Source organism: Lynx canadensis, chromosome A2, assembly GCF_007474595.2.
Source record: "Lynx canadensis isolate LIC74 chromosome A2, mLynCan4.pri.v2, whole genome shotgun sequence".
NCBI classification, from domain to species: domain Eukaryota; kingdom Metazoa; phylum Chordata; class Mammalia; order Carnivora; family Felidae; genus Lynx; species Lynx canadensis.
In genome coordinates, this window is record NC_044304.2 from 107,116,000 (window position 1) to 107,133,827 (window position 17,828).

Sequence of the window (17,828 nt, forward strand, 5' to 3'; positions counted from 1 at the left end):
TTTGTAAAATAAGTGTTAAACTTTAGACACAATTTGGATTTTGAAATGTAAAATGAATATCATCTTTAAATATCTGTTTCTCTATCAAGGTTTGCTTTTTTTCTGGGTTACCTCACAACACATTTTCCACTTGCACATTTATTTAATTAAGTATTTTGCAGATAGTTAAATTTATTGTTCACTAATAAAAAATAAAATACACCTAATGGCAGTGCATAACTTTCTTCAGCGTATGTGTCCTCATTCTAGGTAGCCTCTGACCTAGATAAGAGAACTCAACGTTGCAGATATATAATGTGCATCCCCAGCAAAATTGCCCATAAGAATAACTTCATTATTCTGGGAAGCTAGATCTATAAAACATGTAAAATGTAGAAGTGTTCTGCCTATACAATTTCTGGTAAGTACAACATGACTAAGTGATAAAGCCTTAGTCAGCTTCAGTTAGAGCATACCTTACTAAAACGTTTATTGTGCCATGAAGAGAAAAGGAAATATAGTGGGCAAAGGTGTCTACTCCGCAGTAATGAGGTCTTTTAGATCTATAGAGCTCTGCCTTGATCAATGGAAAATTAGCTCTGGAAGCATTTAGTGGTATAGTGTACAAGTCAGTCATAGAGACCCCAAGTTATAGCAGGATGATGAGAAGGAAAAACTCACCAGTACTACTGGACAGATTGTTGTGGGTGGTAAAATATGGTCCTTCAGAGGTCCGCAGTCACATTCAGGTTTGAGATGAGAAGCACATTTATTATGCAGCTAGGAAAGTAGAAAGAGGACACTATCAACTCTGGCATGACAAGAGCAAACGTACAGCAGGTATTTCAACTGAGATACAGCAAATACACTAACAATACATCAAAGGAATTATAAGAACAATTAAGATGACCATAAAGCGATTCATATTACATTTGCTTTTATACATCTACCTTAAATAAACCATTTAGCAACTTCTGTGACCCAGCCTATATATTTTCTAATTCTCAGAAATATTTATATTCAAAATATACTTTAGGCTTTACACAAATAAAAACCTGATTTCTTTGACAAACACAAATTGTTGTCTACTACGGTCCTTCCTTTGCTTATCTGTTAGCATAATCTTGAAACCACTGTGTGCTGTGGATGCTTTTTTTTTTTTTTTTTTGACCCTCCTGTTTTCTCAAAGTCATTCCAAAGTGCACAGCTCAGTATGGGGCATAATTGATCCCATCATTAGTTTTAACTTTGTAATTCAATATGTAAATGTAACCAGAGATTCATCTCAGTAGGAGCAGGATATAAATATAAGAAGATGATTATGATGATAAAAATTTATCTTTATATTGTATCTATCAGCTCTACATTAAGTTAGCGTATAATTACATAATGTGTTATTTACTTTTCAACATGTATGAAATGAAACTGATATTTTTATCCATCTTGGTCACAGGTTTAAATTAAGGTTATAACCTAGTGCATTAAATAGTGATGTTTAAAATTGAGGTGGTAGTTATCATTGGAATCATACAAATTTGCTAAAGGCATCTAAGGATTTCTCCCTCTCCCGCACCATACAAAGTTAATATAAAATTATTAAAATATAAAATTTAACATAAAATATTAATACTTTAGAACAATTATACATGTTAATAAAGCAACATGCCTAGTTCAAAATAAAAGCAGAGCTGCATCACTTTTTCAGTTTGGGACCAAAAGTCACTCCATTTAAGTCATGGCTACATTAATTTCAAAAACAAACTTACCTTTGTAAGCAGTTAATTAGCAATCAAACATAAACAACTAAAGAGTATTGATTTACAGTCGGTGACAGAAATCTACTGAAGGTGTATTTCTGTTGCCCTTGAACCTAAAATATCTGTCATACTACCTCCTTGCCTGACTTAAGACTACTTGGACTGTAATTACTGCACATCAGGCCACATTATATGAAATGAAAGGCCCTTTATACATTCATCCATCATTAGCAGCTCTGCTTCTCAGTGACATGTAAACCCCTTCCCAAAAGTGGCTTAATCTTCTTAACAAGCATTGCGGATCTTTGTCAAAAAGTAAGAGATATTGAAGATAAAGAAGGTCAAGCTACATGTAAAATAGAACTAAATAAATGGGTATTCTAATTTGGCAAATGAAAATGCATAGTTACTTCAAATTAGAACTAGTGACTGGTGAAATATATTATTAAATTATTGGACTTAGTCAATTTCCTTGGAATAAATCATGGCCCTGGAGTTTTGGATGTGGACTTAATGGACAATGGTTTCCTCAAAAGATGTGTTGAAGTTCTAATTCTTGATACCTGTGAATGTGAGCTTATTTGGAGAGATCTCTGTAGATGTATTCAAGGTCAGATGAAGTTTAATGGAGTAAGAGTAGCCTTAATCCAATAACTGGTGACTTCATAAGGAGAGAAAAATCTGGACATAGAGAGACAGCGATGGAGGGAAGAGGCCATGTGGCAAGAGAGGTAGAAATTTGGTGATGCAGTTACAATCATCATTTGGTGATGCAAGTTACAACACCAAGGATGGAAGGCAATCACCAGAAGCTAGGAAGAGGCAAGAAAGCATTCTCCCAAACAGCCTTCACAGGAGTATTATTCTGCTGACATCTTGATTTCAAATTTCTAGCCTCTATGAGAGAATAAATTTCTGTTGTTTTACGCTACTCATTTTGTGGCATTTTGTTATGGCAGTCTTAGGAAACTAATATATCCATCACTATGAAAACTGAACCCAAACCAAACACCAACGATGAGTCTTAACACTCAAGTGTTAGTAGGGTGTCACAGCAAAAAAGCTCTTGTGTTTTGATCCTGCACAACCTCTTTAAAACTGAGAATGCAGACTCTCAGAAGCCTCTATTTTGTAGAGATAAGATCTATAATAAAAATCCTTGTGTGTACAGAATGAGAAAGCACTGAATTTTTACTCTTGACTGAAGTTTGTAAAGCCTCACACGTGACTCTGAAGGACAGAGGGGCAGGGCACTCCTAATCTCTTGCCAGCACTGACCACAGATGTGCTATCTGAAGGCCTCAGCCTCCTCCATACCTGCATTCCATGTGCTTCCAACAATTTGCAACTGATCTGGTAAAGGACAAGTGACTTTCTGTATAGTTATTTGAGCGTTACCAGATGTAAGAAGAGATGGCAAACATAAACTTAATGACACCTTTTTTCTTTCTTTTTCCTTTTCTTTTTCTTTCTTTCTTTCTTTCTTTTCTTTCTTTCTTTCTTTCTCTCTCTCTCTCTCTCTCTCTCTCTCTCTCTCTCTCTCTTTCTTTCTTTCTTACCTGTTTTCCATCCAAAAAGAAAGAACTAAGGACTCCAGTAGAATCACAGTGATGAACTCAACAGAATGTATGTACAGGGAATAACTCTTCATATCTGGGGTTGGAGATTTCAGAGTAGAAGTGCTAAATAAAGCTAGTAAGGGTTTTTTTTCAGTTTGCCTGTCACATGGCTCATATCACTGAGGTTTATCGAGTCAGCTGTGAGGTAGAATCCTGCCGGAACATAGGCCAATAACAGAGACTATGAGAAAATTGGTAACTATATGATCGTCAGTGAAACAGGGACACAGAGTGCAAGAAAATTCTCCTACCCCAAAAGTCTATATTAACTAATAATGTGCAATGATGCCTTACACCTTTTTTAAAGACTGGAATCCTACAGCTGCTAAATATATTTGGGTGGCCATAGACACCATGACATTGTATGAAGCCAAAAGTGTCAAAACTGAGGACACCATGTTGGAACTGCTGATCATTCTCATCATTCTAAAAGCTGTAAGTCAAATTTGTACAGCAGATCTAGTTTATTCACTGTATTGCTCAGAGATACACTTGAGGACAAGGGATAAAATGTGAAAGCCAAATATAATAATAATAATACATAGTTCTCAGCACTATTTATCAAGATTAAAAGTGAACATTTTTTTGCTGTGAACCTTAAACTACTCTAAAAATAAAAAGTCTATTAAAAAACAGCAAATGTCCAGAAAATAGGATATGAAAGAATTTAAAATTTCCTTCCTTCCCTTCACACAAAATCTTAGGTTACTGGTAATGTTCTATTTCTTGATCAGATTCTTGTTACATGGAGCGTTCATTTGTGCAAAATTCATTGAGCTCTACCCTTAGGACATTTAAACTCTCCTGCATGTATGTTATTTTTCAATACAATCTTAAAAATGAAAAAAAGCGAACATAATCAGCAACAAAAACAATTTGCTTAAACTTGTCACCATGACATTTTACAGACAAGCATATCAGTAAAAGACACAGCTGAGTCCTTTTCAGTGTCAATAAGTTGCTGAAGACTGAAAATTGTCTTAAAGATAACCCAGATCCCAAATCACCAAAAGTGTAAATACAAAAATCCTCATCAAGAATACAAATAAACTAGAGCATTGATGAATCCCAGGTCTTCAATAAAATGGCCAATAGAGCCCAGAGATAGGAAACTGTTACCTTCTTTTAAATGTTTTTATGTGTGCTTATGGTTGTGTTTGCAATTTTTTCTAAGAGTAACGCATAGGTCATTTTATTATATATACAGAAATTCCCATTTGAGTTAAGGGAATCAGACCTTTATCTACAAAATTCATAAAATACGAACCAGCTTTTCCTGGAAGTGAATTAAAGATTTGGAAATAATTTTAGAGTTTATGACAATTTCCAATAGCACCTAATTTACAGCCAGATCTATGTTTATTGGGAAAAGCTGTCTCAAGTTAGGAAGAAAAAGAAAACGTGAGAGTTTGTATGTGTGTGTGTGTGTGTGTGTGTGTGTGTGTGTGTGTGTGTGTGTGTATTTACAGGGAAGAGTTGAGAAAAGAGTTGGGGTACTCTATTGAAAAGAAAGCATTGGAATTTAAGAAGTCAAAGGAGGAAAAATAGGAAATATATTTTCATTTTAATTTGGAGGAAAAGAAGAGAAGTAAGTCATTCTTCCAAAGCAAAACTAAGGGACCTGATTTACAAAAACACTGTTGGTTTACACACCCTTTTATCTCTAACATTTTGCAAGTGCAGGTTGCTGCTTTAATGCAAGCTTTTGCTAAAGCATAAATATTCCTGTTGGAAAGGTATTGGAAACCTTTAAACACTACTGCTGGTGGCCTAATATTCTAATAATGTAGTAGCACTCATGATACCAAAAGTAAATAATTCATAGCCACAATATAGGCTTTCCTTAGTCAAGTTCAAATGAAATATATCACCCTCCTATCCTGGGGAGCTCTACCTGACCAGGGACATTTAACTACAATGAGGAGCAAATTACAACTTGTTTTAAATAGAATGTCAAGGAGAGAGCCAAAACATAAGAGACTCTTAAAAACTGAGAACAAACTGAGGGTTGATGGGGGGTGGGAGGGAGGGGAGGGTGGGTGATGGGTATTGAGGAGGGCACCTTATGGGATGAGCACTGGGTGTTGTATGGAAACCAATTTGTCAATAAATTTCATATATATATAAAAAAATAAAAATAAAAAAATAAATAAATAGAATGTCAAGGAAATAAACTCTCAACAGAAATGAAAACGTATAAATAGTGGGATCTTGGGATCAGAGAATGTAAACAAGAGAAGGAAGAGAGAATCAATGAACATATTTAGTATGACTGATTGAATTATAAAAATGTAATAAAACGGTTTTATAAATGCTAGAAGATAGTTTACACTATTCCTACTTAGGAGTTTTCTGTTTTTATTTTTTCACGTAAGGTTTGCAACAGGAGATAAAACTCTATTTTCTAAGAGTTTACAATCTACAATATGGCAAAAAGTATCATTTCAAGAAGCCACAACTGCTGACTAAAAAGGAAGTATTAAAATGAGTTTTTACCTTTAGTATTTGTGTAAACTTACTTGCATAGTTGATGTAGATTTAGGTATTATAGGATGATCTTTTAAAAAAAAAAGAATTTAGGATGTGCACTTAAAATTCAATATTTAACATTAAGAAGACGAGTATATCAGTGATTAAGTTAACTTATTGAGGACCTTCTCTAACCTCAATACTCTGTTAAGTACTTTAGGTGATTAGGTAGAAGTGTCTATTTTTGACCAGGAGCTCAATCACATTGTAGTCTGGCAGTGTGTACAACTTCAGTACGTAGACCTGAAACCACTGGAGAGCATTTAGTCTTTCATTTTGGTATTGACTCAATGTATAGAAAGTATTTTTAAAAAGGAGAGAGAGAATGATTAGTGTCAAGGGAAATTTCAAGGAAGATATGGAACTTAATTTGGTTTTTGAGGGGCAATTAGAATTCAAGGTGGGTACAGTCAAGGGAATAGAGTAAGCAAAATAACAGGTAAGGGGGAAGCATGGCCCTCCCAAGGGACTGCCCACAGCTATGCACGACTACAGCAGGGGCTGTGTGTAGAAAGGAATAACATATACGTCATGTGCTTGGGTTTGGGGCTGATATTTGAGGAAATGAAAACCAGGTCGGGTAAAAGGAAGTGAGGGCTGCATTTATTATCACAGAACTATTATAGGGTGCTGAAGGTGGCATATGATAACAAACTAGTATTTTCAGAAGATGATTCTGGAGGTGGTTTGCAGCCTGCATTATAGGAAAAGTACCTTCTGTTAGGGAGATAAGCCAAGAGATTCTGACTCTAATCTAGTTGAGAGGTGCTAAGAGTTTGCACTTGGGCTGTGAATGATGGATACAAAAACTCAAATCCGAGAGAGATATTTTAAGGAAAAAATGTCAAGGCTCAGTGATAGGTTGACTATATGAGAGAAAGGTGAAAGACAAGAATAAAAGAAACTGATTTCTAACTTTATTTCCAATGACTGCAAGCATGATGATGCCATGGCTGACAGAAAAGAGAGAGCTGGAATTGGTGCTTTTTGTGAATATAAATAAATCAGCTTAGTCTAGGATTTAGTGAGATTCAGGACCACATGGTTCTGGATGATTTTAGAATATGCAGATACTAGTCTGATTTAGTCTGGGCAACTAGATCCTTCCAGAGGTGAAAGAGAAAGGGCATGAGTAATAATCATGGAGTGCCCTCTGTGAACCAGGGGTTGGATTTTGTGACCCTATGATATTTTGCCTAGATTTCATTATGTTAATAATTGTCAATTACTGAGCACTTATTATGTGTGAGGTCTTGCCCTAAACACACCTACAGAGATTTTTTTTTTACTCATTTAATTCTTACAACAATCCTATAAGGTGCATATCCATTAACTCTATTTTACAAATTAGGAAACTGCCCACAACTTCTTATATATCTAGCCCAAGATTATACAACTGCTATCTTAGTTTTTGGACAGCGACCATGTTAAGAATCTATCTGATCGGCCTTAGAAGACTCAACCCATTTCTAAAAGTAAACATAAAAGAAATAATGGCATTTGGGAAACCTGTGAAATGAAGTTTCATGCTCTTTGTTTCTCTCTGCAATCTATTTCCCACAGACTCCATTCAGGTAAGTCTCCCTAAAACTCAGCATTGATGAGGCCACAACCCATCTCTTTCACAACTTCTGCTAGCTATGTGCTATATTAATAGAACTTTCTGGGAAGCATAGACATAAGAAAGTAGATTCAGTCTGTTTAAAGGCAATGAGTAGTAGTAGGTAAGCACCAGTTAAGAACTGGTATAAAATTAATTTTATACTAAAATCTTTATACAATGGTTCAAGAAGAAACTATAGATTGCGGTAAATATATAAATATTCTAAGGTAAATATATTCTGTTTAACCTAGGTACAGCATCATTAAATTAATAAATATGTCCTTAAAATTGCTCATAATTAAAAATCCAAAAGTGCAGAAAAGGCTGAACTTACTTTTGAGAGGGCTACATATTCTTTTGGATAGATGAAAACTTTTTTTTAAAAATTGTGGAATTTTGTTTCATAAACCAAATACCCAAATGACCTTTAGAGATCGTGGTGTGTGAAAAATAAGGCTGAGGTTCTCCAGAAGCCTCAGGACTTAGCAGAGCTTAGTAAGAGGGCAGCCATTTTTTTTTTTTTTTTTTTTTTACTCTGCCTTTAACCCCTCACTGCTCCTTTACTTCTTAAGTAGAACTAAAGGATTTTTTTTTTCATTTTATTTATTTTAGAGAGATAGAGATCAGGGGGAGAGGGGCAAAATGAGAGAGAGAGAGAATCCTAAGCAGGTTCTATGCTCAGCACAGAGCCCGACTCCGGGTCTGATCCCATGACCCTGGGATCACAACCTGAGTCAAAATCAAGAGTGGGACACTCAACCTATTGAGACACCCAAGTGACCCAGAAATTAAAGGATTTGAAGACATTTATAGGTTATATTGTGCCCTGCCATAGTGACAAAGTAATCTTCATATATGCACTGATGTTTACTTAAGATGTCAGGGGTTTACTGTCTGAATTGATTTGGACACGAAATCCTGAGACTTGAAAAAGTATATAGTTTCTTCAGAGGGAACACCCTCTTTCCTACAAAAGCAAGGCCCAATTTCTTACAAGATTGGGGCCAACATTCAGATCAAATGTAAATGTGTGACTAATAAATAAGTGGTTGGGGTAGCAATGCAGATTTGTGGAGCCATAGATGAGAGGGACATTAAAACATAAGGAAGAAAGGTAGGGAAACAAAATGGGATATAAAACAAGAAAATAATTTCAAGATTCATGAAATAGAAATAACAGACTATTTCCAATGGTAACTTTGATATGAGTCATTTCCATAGAATGGAAAGGAGAGGACACTTCATGGAGATTAAAAAATGAAAGGAAGAAATGAGATAAATAAAGAAAATTCCGGAAGCTCAAAAGCTTTTGTATTAGCAATGCATATTTTATATTTAGCAATGCATGTTTAAGATGAGTACACATTTAAAAGATATTAATTTAAATAAATTAAAAAAGAGAAGAAAAACAAACCTAAGACATTACATTTGAAATTTATGAAGAATGAGGAAATAACTTGAAATATAAAGAAGAAATAAATTCTGATATTGTCCCAATTCAGTTTATTTTATTTTTTTATATATTAAAAATTTTTTTTTAATGTTTATTTATTTTGGAGAGAGAGACAGAATGCAAGTGGGTTAGGGGAAGAGAGAGAGGGAGACAGAGAATCCAAAGCAGGCTCCAAGCTCTGAGCTGTCAGCACAGAGCCCAACGTGGGGTTCGAACTCACGAGCTCTGAGATGATGACTCGAGCCGAAGTCGGACGCTCAACTGACTAGGCCACCCAGGCACCCCTAATTCAGTTTAAGTCAAGATATAACTAATGAAAGATGCACTATTAAGGGAAAAATAATCAAAACAGGCTTCTATAAGATCTGAACCAAAAACTGCATATTTTATAGATGCTTAGCAAACAAAAATTATTATATAATGTGCACAAATTTTCTAAAACAAAATAGTGTGGTCTTCTTAAAACTGAGGATTTAACACATTTAAGTAATCCATATGAGTAATTTAAATCATTGTTACACATTTTATTATAATAACCAAACACTTCAAAAGTATAAAACTGTCTTTCATAATTGAGGAAATTTCAAATGTAAATGTAATTTAACTGAGTAATAGCTGAAAATGATTGAAGAAAATGTGTTCGTTTAAAAAAAGTACGTAATTGTATTTTTGAAATGCAAGTCACAGTTTGTTTTTCTCATTATCCTGTGTGTTATGCATATGTGTGCTTAAGAAAAATCATAAATGGTTTGTGGGGTATGGTGATCAGGGGCACTACAGAAAAATGTACTTAACTGGAACAGTGCCCTCTACTGTTTTAGTCGCACAAAAGCAAGAACAATTTCTCCTCTAACAAGAGCACTCATGCATTAGCTGGAAAAACAAAATCAAAATGTTATGTGTGGGAAGGGAAACAATTCCATAAATATTTTTGTACTATGCCATAAAAATGGCATTCTATCTAATTCTCAGAAATCATGTTTTAATGTTTATTTATTTATTTATTTTGAGAGAGAGAAAGAGCACTCACGAGTGTAAGCTGGGGAGGGGCAGAGAGACAGGGAGAGAGAGACAGAGTCCCAAGCAGTCTTTTCACTGTCAGCAGAGAGCCCAGTGTGGGACTTGATCTCACGAATTGTGAGAAATCAAGAGTCGGATGCCTAAATGACTGAGCCACCTAGGCACCCCACTAATTTCCAAAAATTAAGCACAAAAATAGTATCAATATCATCTAAAATCATTTATTCCAGAATTTATTTGAACCAGGTTTTCATAATTATACAAACCAAGTAGAATCCTAAAAGTTCCCAGAAAAGACCAATTTACCTCTTCTTTGTCAACTCTCAGTATCATTATAATGACTAGAGTTTACATCTATAAATATTATATGTAAATGCCACATGTAAAACTGTATCCCTCAAATCATGATATAAGTGAAGAAACAAGGCAACAACATATTGTGAAGAAGCACGAAATAAGTTCTTAGAAGCATCGAGAACTAAAATATCGACCCACTTGCATGTCCACCTAGCCATGTGGTCAACATCAATTTGCTATGTTTCTTGGTCTTGGATCTTCATTATATAATTAAGTTTTTTTCATCTTTTTACCTTTTTTAAGCCCATAGATTCTGTGATTAAAATACATTTACAACATGTAAAACAAATTTCTTCCACAATAGCACTGGGGATGGAGGGAGAGTGGAGTTCTACACAGACTATGCCCAACACACAGTGCCCACCCCTAGCCATGGCTTTTCATTACCTTCCTGGTAACCACCAGAGCTCCCTGGAACATAGCTGGAATCTACATAATGGTAAATTCTCTAAGAATGTCAGTAGTTCTAAAATTCTGGATTCTATGAGGACAAATCTGACTCTGACACTTATCCCTTTGAGAGTCACATGGGATAAGAAGCTTCCATGGTTTTATGCTAAGTTAGTCTAAAATTCTGGATCATCATCCAGGATAAAATTCTTGGAGTGTCATCATTTTGAGTGAATGCTAGAGATTTGTTTTCCGATGTTACTCACTGTGATCTGACACCAAACACAATGCAGTCCTGTCAGACCCTGGTAACATTTAACCGTCTTGTGGCACTTATCACACTTGGTTGGGCAGTTACCTTCAACCCAGTAATGGTGCATGACCTAGAATAAGAAAAGAACATTGTGATTAAGAGGAGGCATACCTCAACATCACCCTAAGAGAGCAAGTACAGCTACACACTTACATCAGTGTTCTTCTTGGACTTCACATACGTCTTGATGCAAGAAGGCGGCGCTCTAGCCACACAACGCTCATGCACTGTGTACTTGCAAACTGAAAAGAAACACGTATACACATTCAGAGTTAATGCTGGTCCCGAGTGCAATTGTATAGGGAAAGAACGACATTAACGGAACCTCATTCTACATCCACTGCCCCCTAATCAATCCAATCAGCTACATCAAGAAAAAGTCTAAGTTGACTGTTTTTACCATGGAATACAAAAGGCCAATTAGTACAGGAAATATTATGCATGTGAAAAACCAAGACTCCTCTGTCATGGCATAGCAGGAAATGCTTAATTAAATCAGGCCTCACTCAAATTTTTCACAATAATTCCCAGATGACAGAAATATTAAAGACAAATTGATGACTGCCAAATGGCTTGGTGTCATTTGCTAGAAGGAAGAGATCTATATTTTACAAAGTATAGGCATGAGAGCAGCTGGAGGGCATGGAAATAAAAGCCCACGAGTTTATGCTATTTTCTCTATTGATTTATCTAAACCTTAAATGGCTGATTAGTCCATTTCCAGAGAATAGATTTCATCATACATGCCAGGCCTTCAGAATAAGTTTATCCCTCACTTGCCATCATGGCACTGCTTGTCCAAAAGGAACAACCTATTCTAAAAGAGCTCTAAATGTATAAATATATAGAATAAAAACTAAATAAAAAATTACTATGTAGTCCTCTCAATAAGGCAAAAACAAACCACTACGTAGAATTGAAATGAACAATACTAAATTCACATATTTATATAGTAAAACTGTTTTAAAATATCCACAATATTTATTTCCTTTGGTGACTTTGAAGACGAAATCATACTTTTTCTTCTTTTCCATATTGATAACAATGTTGAGTATTACATTTGTCACACTGCTCAGTTAAAATTTGTGAGCAAAATTCTCACTCTCTCTTTGACAGCACTCACAATGAATTATCATTTTGTTTCATATGCTCCCATCAGTAGAATCTACCATGAAAAATCCTTTTCCTTAAAAGTAACAAAGTTTAGGGGCACTTTGTTGGCTCAGTCAGTTAAGCATCAGACTCTTGACTTCGGCTCAGGTCATGATCTCACAGTTCATGAGTGTGAGAGCCCCGTATAGGGCTCCACATTGACAGTGTGGAGCCTACTTGGGATTCAGTCTGTTTCCTCTCTCTCTTCCTCTCCACCACGCATGTTCTCTTTCTCTCTCAAAACAAATAAGTGAACTTAAAAAAAATAAAGTTTAAAAACAGATTACTTCCTTTCTACATAAAGTATGTTCTAGCATAACTAGCCTCTCAAATGTGGCCACTAGAAACTGCCCTCTGAAGTGACATAAGCCAATTTCACATAACTTTATTAATATCACTTAAACATGGCATTAAAACATGGTTTTTATGTCAAATGGGACACGTAAGAGGAAGTCAGTTCTCAGATGTAGTACCAAAGATGCTGCTACCTAAAAATAGTATCGGAAGCCAGCAGGGCTGTATGGAAGCCAAGTAAGAAATTAGATTTAATATACATGTACCAAAAAATGGGATGTGTTTAATAAACTTGACAGTTTCTGGGATACCTGTGTGGCTCAGTTGGTTGAGCATCCAACTCTTGATTTTGGTTCAGGTCATGATCTCACTGTTAATGGGTCCAAGCCCCATATTGGGCTCTGCACTGACAGCATGGAGCCTGCTTGGGATTCTCTCTCTCCCTCTCTCACTCTGTTTCCCCATCCCTGGTCACATGCTAGCTCTCTCTCTCTGGCTCTCTCTCTCTCTCAAAAATAAATAAATAAACATAAAAAAGTACTTGACAGTTTTCAGTAACTCCATACATAGCAGAAAAGGAGATGGTTGGACAAATTGTTGGACTAAGAGAATGGCATATTTATTGATTAGGACACACTATTCCTCTGTTTTAACTGGGACAAAAGAAAATGTAAACATTTCTCAGGCATACATATTGTGTATTTAAAAATACTTAGGTGACTTGTTAATAAATTCTTATCTATACTACCAGAAAACTCTAATGGGCAGTACTCACTCAACAGAAAAAAATGGAAATTGTAAGGGTAAGTGTACTGAAATGGAAATAATGGCCACAACTCATGAAGTGGCAACCCTTTGGTTCCCAATATCCATTAATCATATATGAAGGTTTTCCTCATGCTAGCATTAAAAATTACTTGCCTCAGCTTTAAGATTAGTTTGTATCCTTAATTTGAATGCAAATTAGTAATCAATTAATTTAATTGTTTTTAAAAGACCTAAAAGAAATGTCTCATGATAGGAAGACAATGTGAATTAAGTGGCTAACTTGGAAAAAAAGGGCAAATATGAGTAAGATAAAAATATGAGAAACCAGTGGGAATTCTCATAATAGTCCCAGAAGAAACGGGAATCATACATAAATCAAACTACAATGGAAAGAAAATGGCTACTCAATTGGAAAATGTCCTTTGTTCTTTTCCAAGGGGAAGGTTTCTCAAAAGTGAAGAAAGATAAAACCAGAGAGACCTAAACATTTAGGAACATATTGCAGGGAAACATGAATCCTAGGTACAGGAAAGGTTAGAATCATTTCTTAGGTCTCCATCTACAAATAGGACTATTCCATGAAATCAACCTTTCCTCCAGGTGATGATGTCCAGGCAAAGTAAATATACTCACAGGAACAGCAGAGGCCCTGCTTCCCCACACCAATCAGCATGTTCAGGCAAAGATTGCAGTAGGCAGGTTTGTTAAAGTGTTTGAGTCGCCACACATGCTGTCCGTCATCCTTCACGTTCTGCGCAGGACGCAAAAGAAACAGATTTCACTTAATGAAATAAACAGTGGAATATGCAAGTGCCAATAAAATTCAGAGCTGGACTGAGGCATTTGAAGACAATCTGTTATTTCATCCCTGACTTTCTCCAAGATCGCCCAAGAGTCTAGAAAAACACATGTGCTCTAGTGGAATGAGATCCGCTAACACATCTCGGATACTATAGCAACGCACACATTCTTGTCTAATGTCAACAGTTCAACAGCATGTCCCAAACCATCATAATGACCTGGCAAACCGAGCACTCCCTAAGAAAGGGGACATGCTTGCCTCGCCTTTGAAAATTTTATACTTAGAACAATTCCAGAAAGAAGTAAATGAATAAATAAAGAGAAAACGCTCTTCTTGAGTGGAAAAGCCTGACAAATACAAACTTGGAAAGAATGTTAACCCTTGCTTAGTAGTAGGAATATTCAAATTTCATAATAGGGGGTCTTAAAGGAGGCAGAGGAATGGGATGGAATGGGATGGGAAAGAACAATTACTTAAAGGTAAGTTATTGGTGTTATTTTTAAGACTTCAGTTGAGGACTACTTACACCTTATAATTTACATTAGTGTATTTTTGTATGTCACAGCTAGCAAAATTTAAAAGATAAACTTTTTTAAGGACTTAATTATATTATCATCGGACTTAATTATATTATCATCTTGTTTATTCCTCTTCCATAAAATATGAGTGATTTGATCTCATAGAAAGGTGCTAAAATATTAAAACTGTATTATGGTATTTATTTATAACAAGCACTATAGTTATTTGCTATAATAATCTTAAATTTGAGTTAAATCACATTTTTCATAACAATTATAATTATGATTTATTCTTCTAAGTAAAACTATATATCATAATAGCTATTTCTCTAATAGGTATTTAATTACATCTATATTGTTCAGACTGAAGTAAAATGAAATACTAAGATGCTCCTGAATCCCTTGAATTCCTTACAAAAAGGTCAAGATACTAAATGAAATTATTAAATACCATTATTGTTGTTACTATCATTTTCTGTCCTTGCAGACCGTGTACACCATTCACCAAATTCTATCAAACTCAGATTAATTTTAGACATCACTTATTCAATGGCAACCATTATAGGACATGATTTTTCATGTTAGCCTAGTTATCATATTTTTCAGAACACATTCACCTAATAAAACTTTTTGATCACCTACTGTGTGCTGTGACATGAATACATTTTCCATAGTGGTGGGACAATATAAACATGTCCAGATTGTTTCATTTTTCTTTATACTAAAATATTAATAATAATTCTTCCTGACCACCTTTTTTTTATTTCCAGTGATGAGATAAACCATCAGATTTAAAATACTTGATTAAATCCATAGTAACTAACTCTTACATTAGAACCAGAAATGTCAAATTTGCATCATAATATGAAACATTAATGAAAATGTTTCCTGGGAGATAATTCTCCATGGGTGTCTTGAATTTCTGCACATTTTGTAAGCAGAAGAACTGTCATTTTTTCCAGGTTATCTTTTTAAAGATATTTGAAAAACAGGTAGCCTTGGACAATAGAGATGGATCTCCCTACAGAGCAGAGGGCAGTTTTACTTACTGTCCAGTATAATAAAAATAATCTCTCTCTTCTAAGAAAAGGTTAAGCAGGTTTGTTTATTGCACATTATAAAAGATTTAGTTTCCCCGAGCCAGGGGATCCAAGCTCTGAGGCTGTGCACAGTGATTCCTTGTGACATGCTCCATCACCTGTGTGAGACTATAGGCCAAGAGAACTGGCTCAAACATGCAGCTCCTACCTCTTGCTGTGCTATAAATAAATGTCCTTTGTTTCTGACCCAGGTGTCTCATGTCCTCTGCCAGCATACATGAAACTTGAATAAGCTAACTTGCTAATGTGCAAGTAGGGAACTTCTTAGGCCCTTCACAGTTCTGGACAATGTTTCGTTTTTTTGTTTTTTGTTTGTTTGTTTTGACAAACAAGCTCTCAACAAAAGCAGTTATGCTAAGGGTATTGTGGAGAGGACATCAGAAAACACTGGTGTTTTAATTTTCTTCCACAACTTAAGAAATAGTTTTTATAGTCGTGCCTGTGGCTCAGTCGGTTAAGTGCCCAACTCTTGATTTCGGCTCAGGTCATGATCCCATGGTTTCATGAGCTCAAGCCCTGTGTGGTGCTCTGCACTGAGAGTGGAGATTGAAATTCTCTCTCTGCCCCTCCCGGCTCATGCTCTCTCTGTCTCTCTCAAAATAAATAAAATAAAATAAGAAATAGTGCTTATAGTACTTTCTGAATCCAGTTCTAATTTGAGTCATGAGATTTCTAGTGTTGTTATTATATGAATGGAACATTTTATATATTTGTTTAGCATTGCTATGTTTTTCAAACTGTCTGTATTTTAAAATTTCTATTCCTTAAAATAAGAATAAAACATCCTGAGTGAAAAGTTTAAGTGAGGGGGTTGTTAATTTAATAGATATAGATACAGATATAGATATAGATACAGATATAGATATAGATACAGATATAGATATAGACACATAGGTATAGATAGGTAGATAGAAATAATACATAGATATAGAAAAAATCAGGTTAAACAAACATTCTTAAGTGAAAACAGGAAAGAAAAAAATATGGAATTTTCATATGTATTACTGTTCTTATAATCCTTGTCATTTTATTTTTAAATGAATGTCCATTACATGTGAATAAGCCTCATCTTGTTGAAGAGCACATATGGACTAAGTTAGCTGGCATTTTCCTTATCAAAAAATAAACAAGTCTGAACGTGGGTGTTCTGTCAATCAGAACACTTAGCCATGTTACAGGCTGTAACTGATGTACAAATCCATTACCCAGACATAAAATACTTTACCAAAAAACAAATTAAATAGCTTTATAGCTCTTAACCGGATACATTGCCAAAATATGCAAAGGATGAAATATGTATGTGACTTCAAGAGAAGAAATTGAAACCAGGAGCCAACTATTTCTCAGCAGTGCAAATTATACTCCAGCCCTCTGTATTTTCATGTCTTGTCTTGTTTGTCTTATTAAACTTAGTGGGGGACAGGGAGAATCTGTCCCTTATTATATTCTATCAGCCAGTAGAGCATGTCCCTAATAGTACTTCTCTTGCAAATAAATATTTATTGTCATAGAAAGGAATTCATCTTTTTAAACAAGAAATGAAGAGAAAAATCCAGAAGGCTTGATTCCTGGCCTACTATGAAAATGTGGATAAGCCATTTCACCTCTCTTCCTATTTTCCTCTCTAATAAAATGGAAACACCTACTTTCCTCTCCCAGGCTGTGGTGTGTGGTTTCATTATACAATACCTGTGAAGTCAATTTAGCTCCTCAGAAGATTGGTGTTATATAAACAGCAAATATTATTACTATCATTGGGTTGAGTTGTAACATCCCAATGTTTTAGCCAAAAGACTTGAGAAGGATGTTTGTAGGTTTACTATACTTTGTTTCATAAAAAATCTGTTCTGTTTTTCATTACCAGACATCACTTTTAGTAGAAATTTCCTCCTGATATTTACAAAACACTGTATTTTATAAGTGAAGTGGTTCAGTTCTATGAACTGATTATGACAGAGAACTACTTAATGAAACAGAGGCAAGTTCACACAGAGAAAGAGCCCTAAGTTCCTCTTCCCTTTTTACTCCCTAGAAGTCAAAAGGAGGTTTCAAAGGCAAGAATGCCCCTTGGAAATTTTTGGAAGCTATTTCATGACCCTAATGATTTCTAAAGTTTTAGTTTTTCCCTAAATGCATCCAAGATCACATATCATGTTCAAGTGAACTAGGGCTAT

At 35.2% G+C, this 17,828-nt stretch overlaps 1 protein-coding gene across 1 annotated transcript in view; it reads right to left on the reverse strand.

Moving 5' to 3' along the window:
- DGKB (diacylglycerol kinase beta) overlaps window positions 1–17,828 on the reverse strand; it is a 715,928-nt gene that overhangs the window by 496,556 nt on the left and 201,544 nt on the right. Inside the window, 4 exon segments of the mRNA XM_032592421.1 lie at window positions 661–759; window positions 10,974–11,090; window positions 11,174–11,262; window positions 13,868–13,985. Coding sequence (XP_032448312.1) covers window positions 661–759; window positions 10,974–11,090; window positions 11,174–11,262; window positions 13,868–13,985 — 423 coding nt within the window.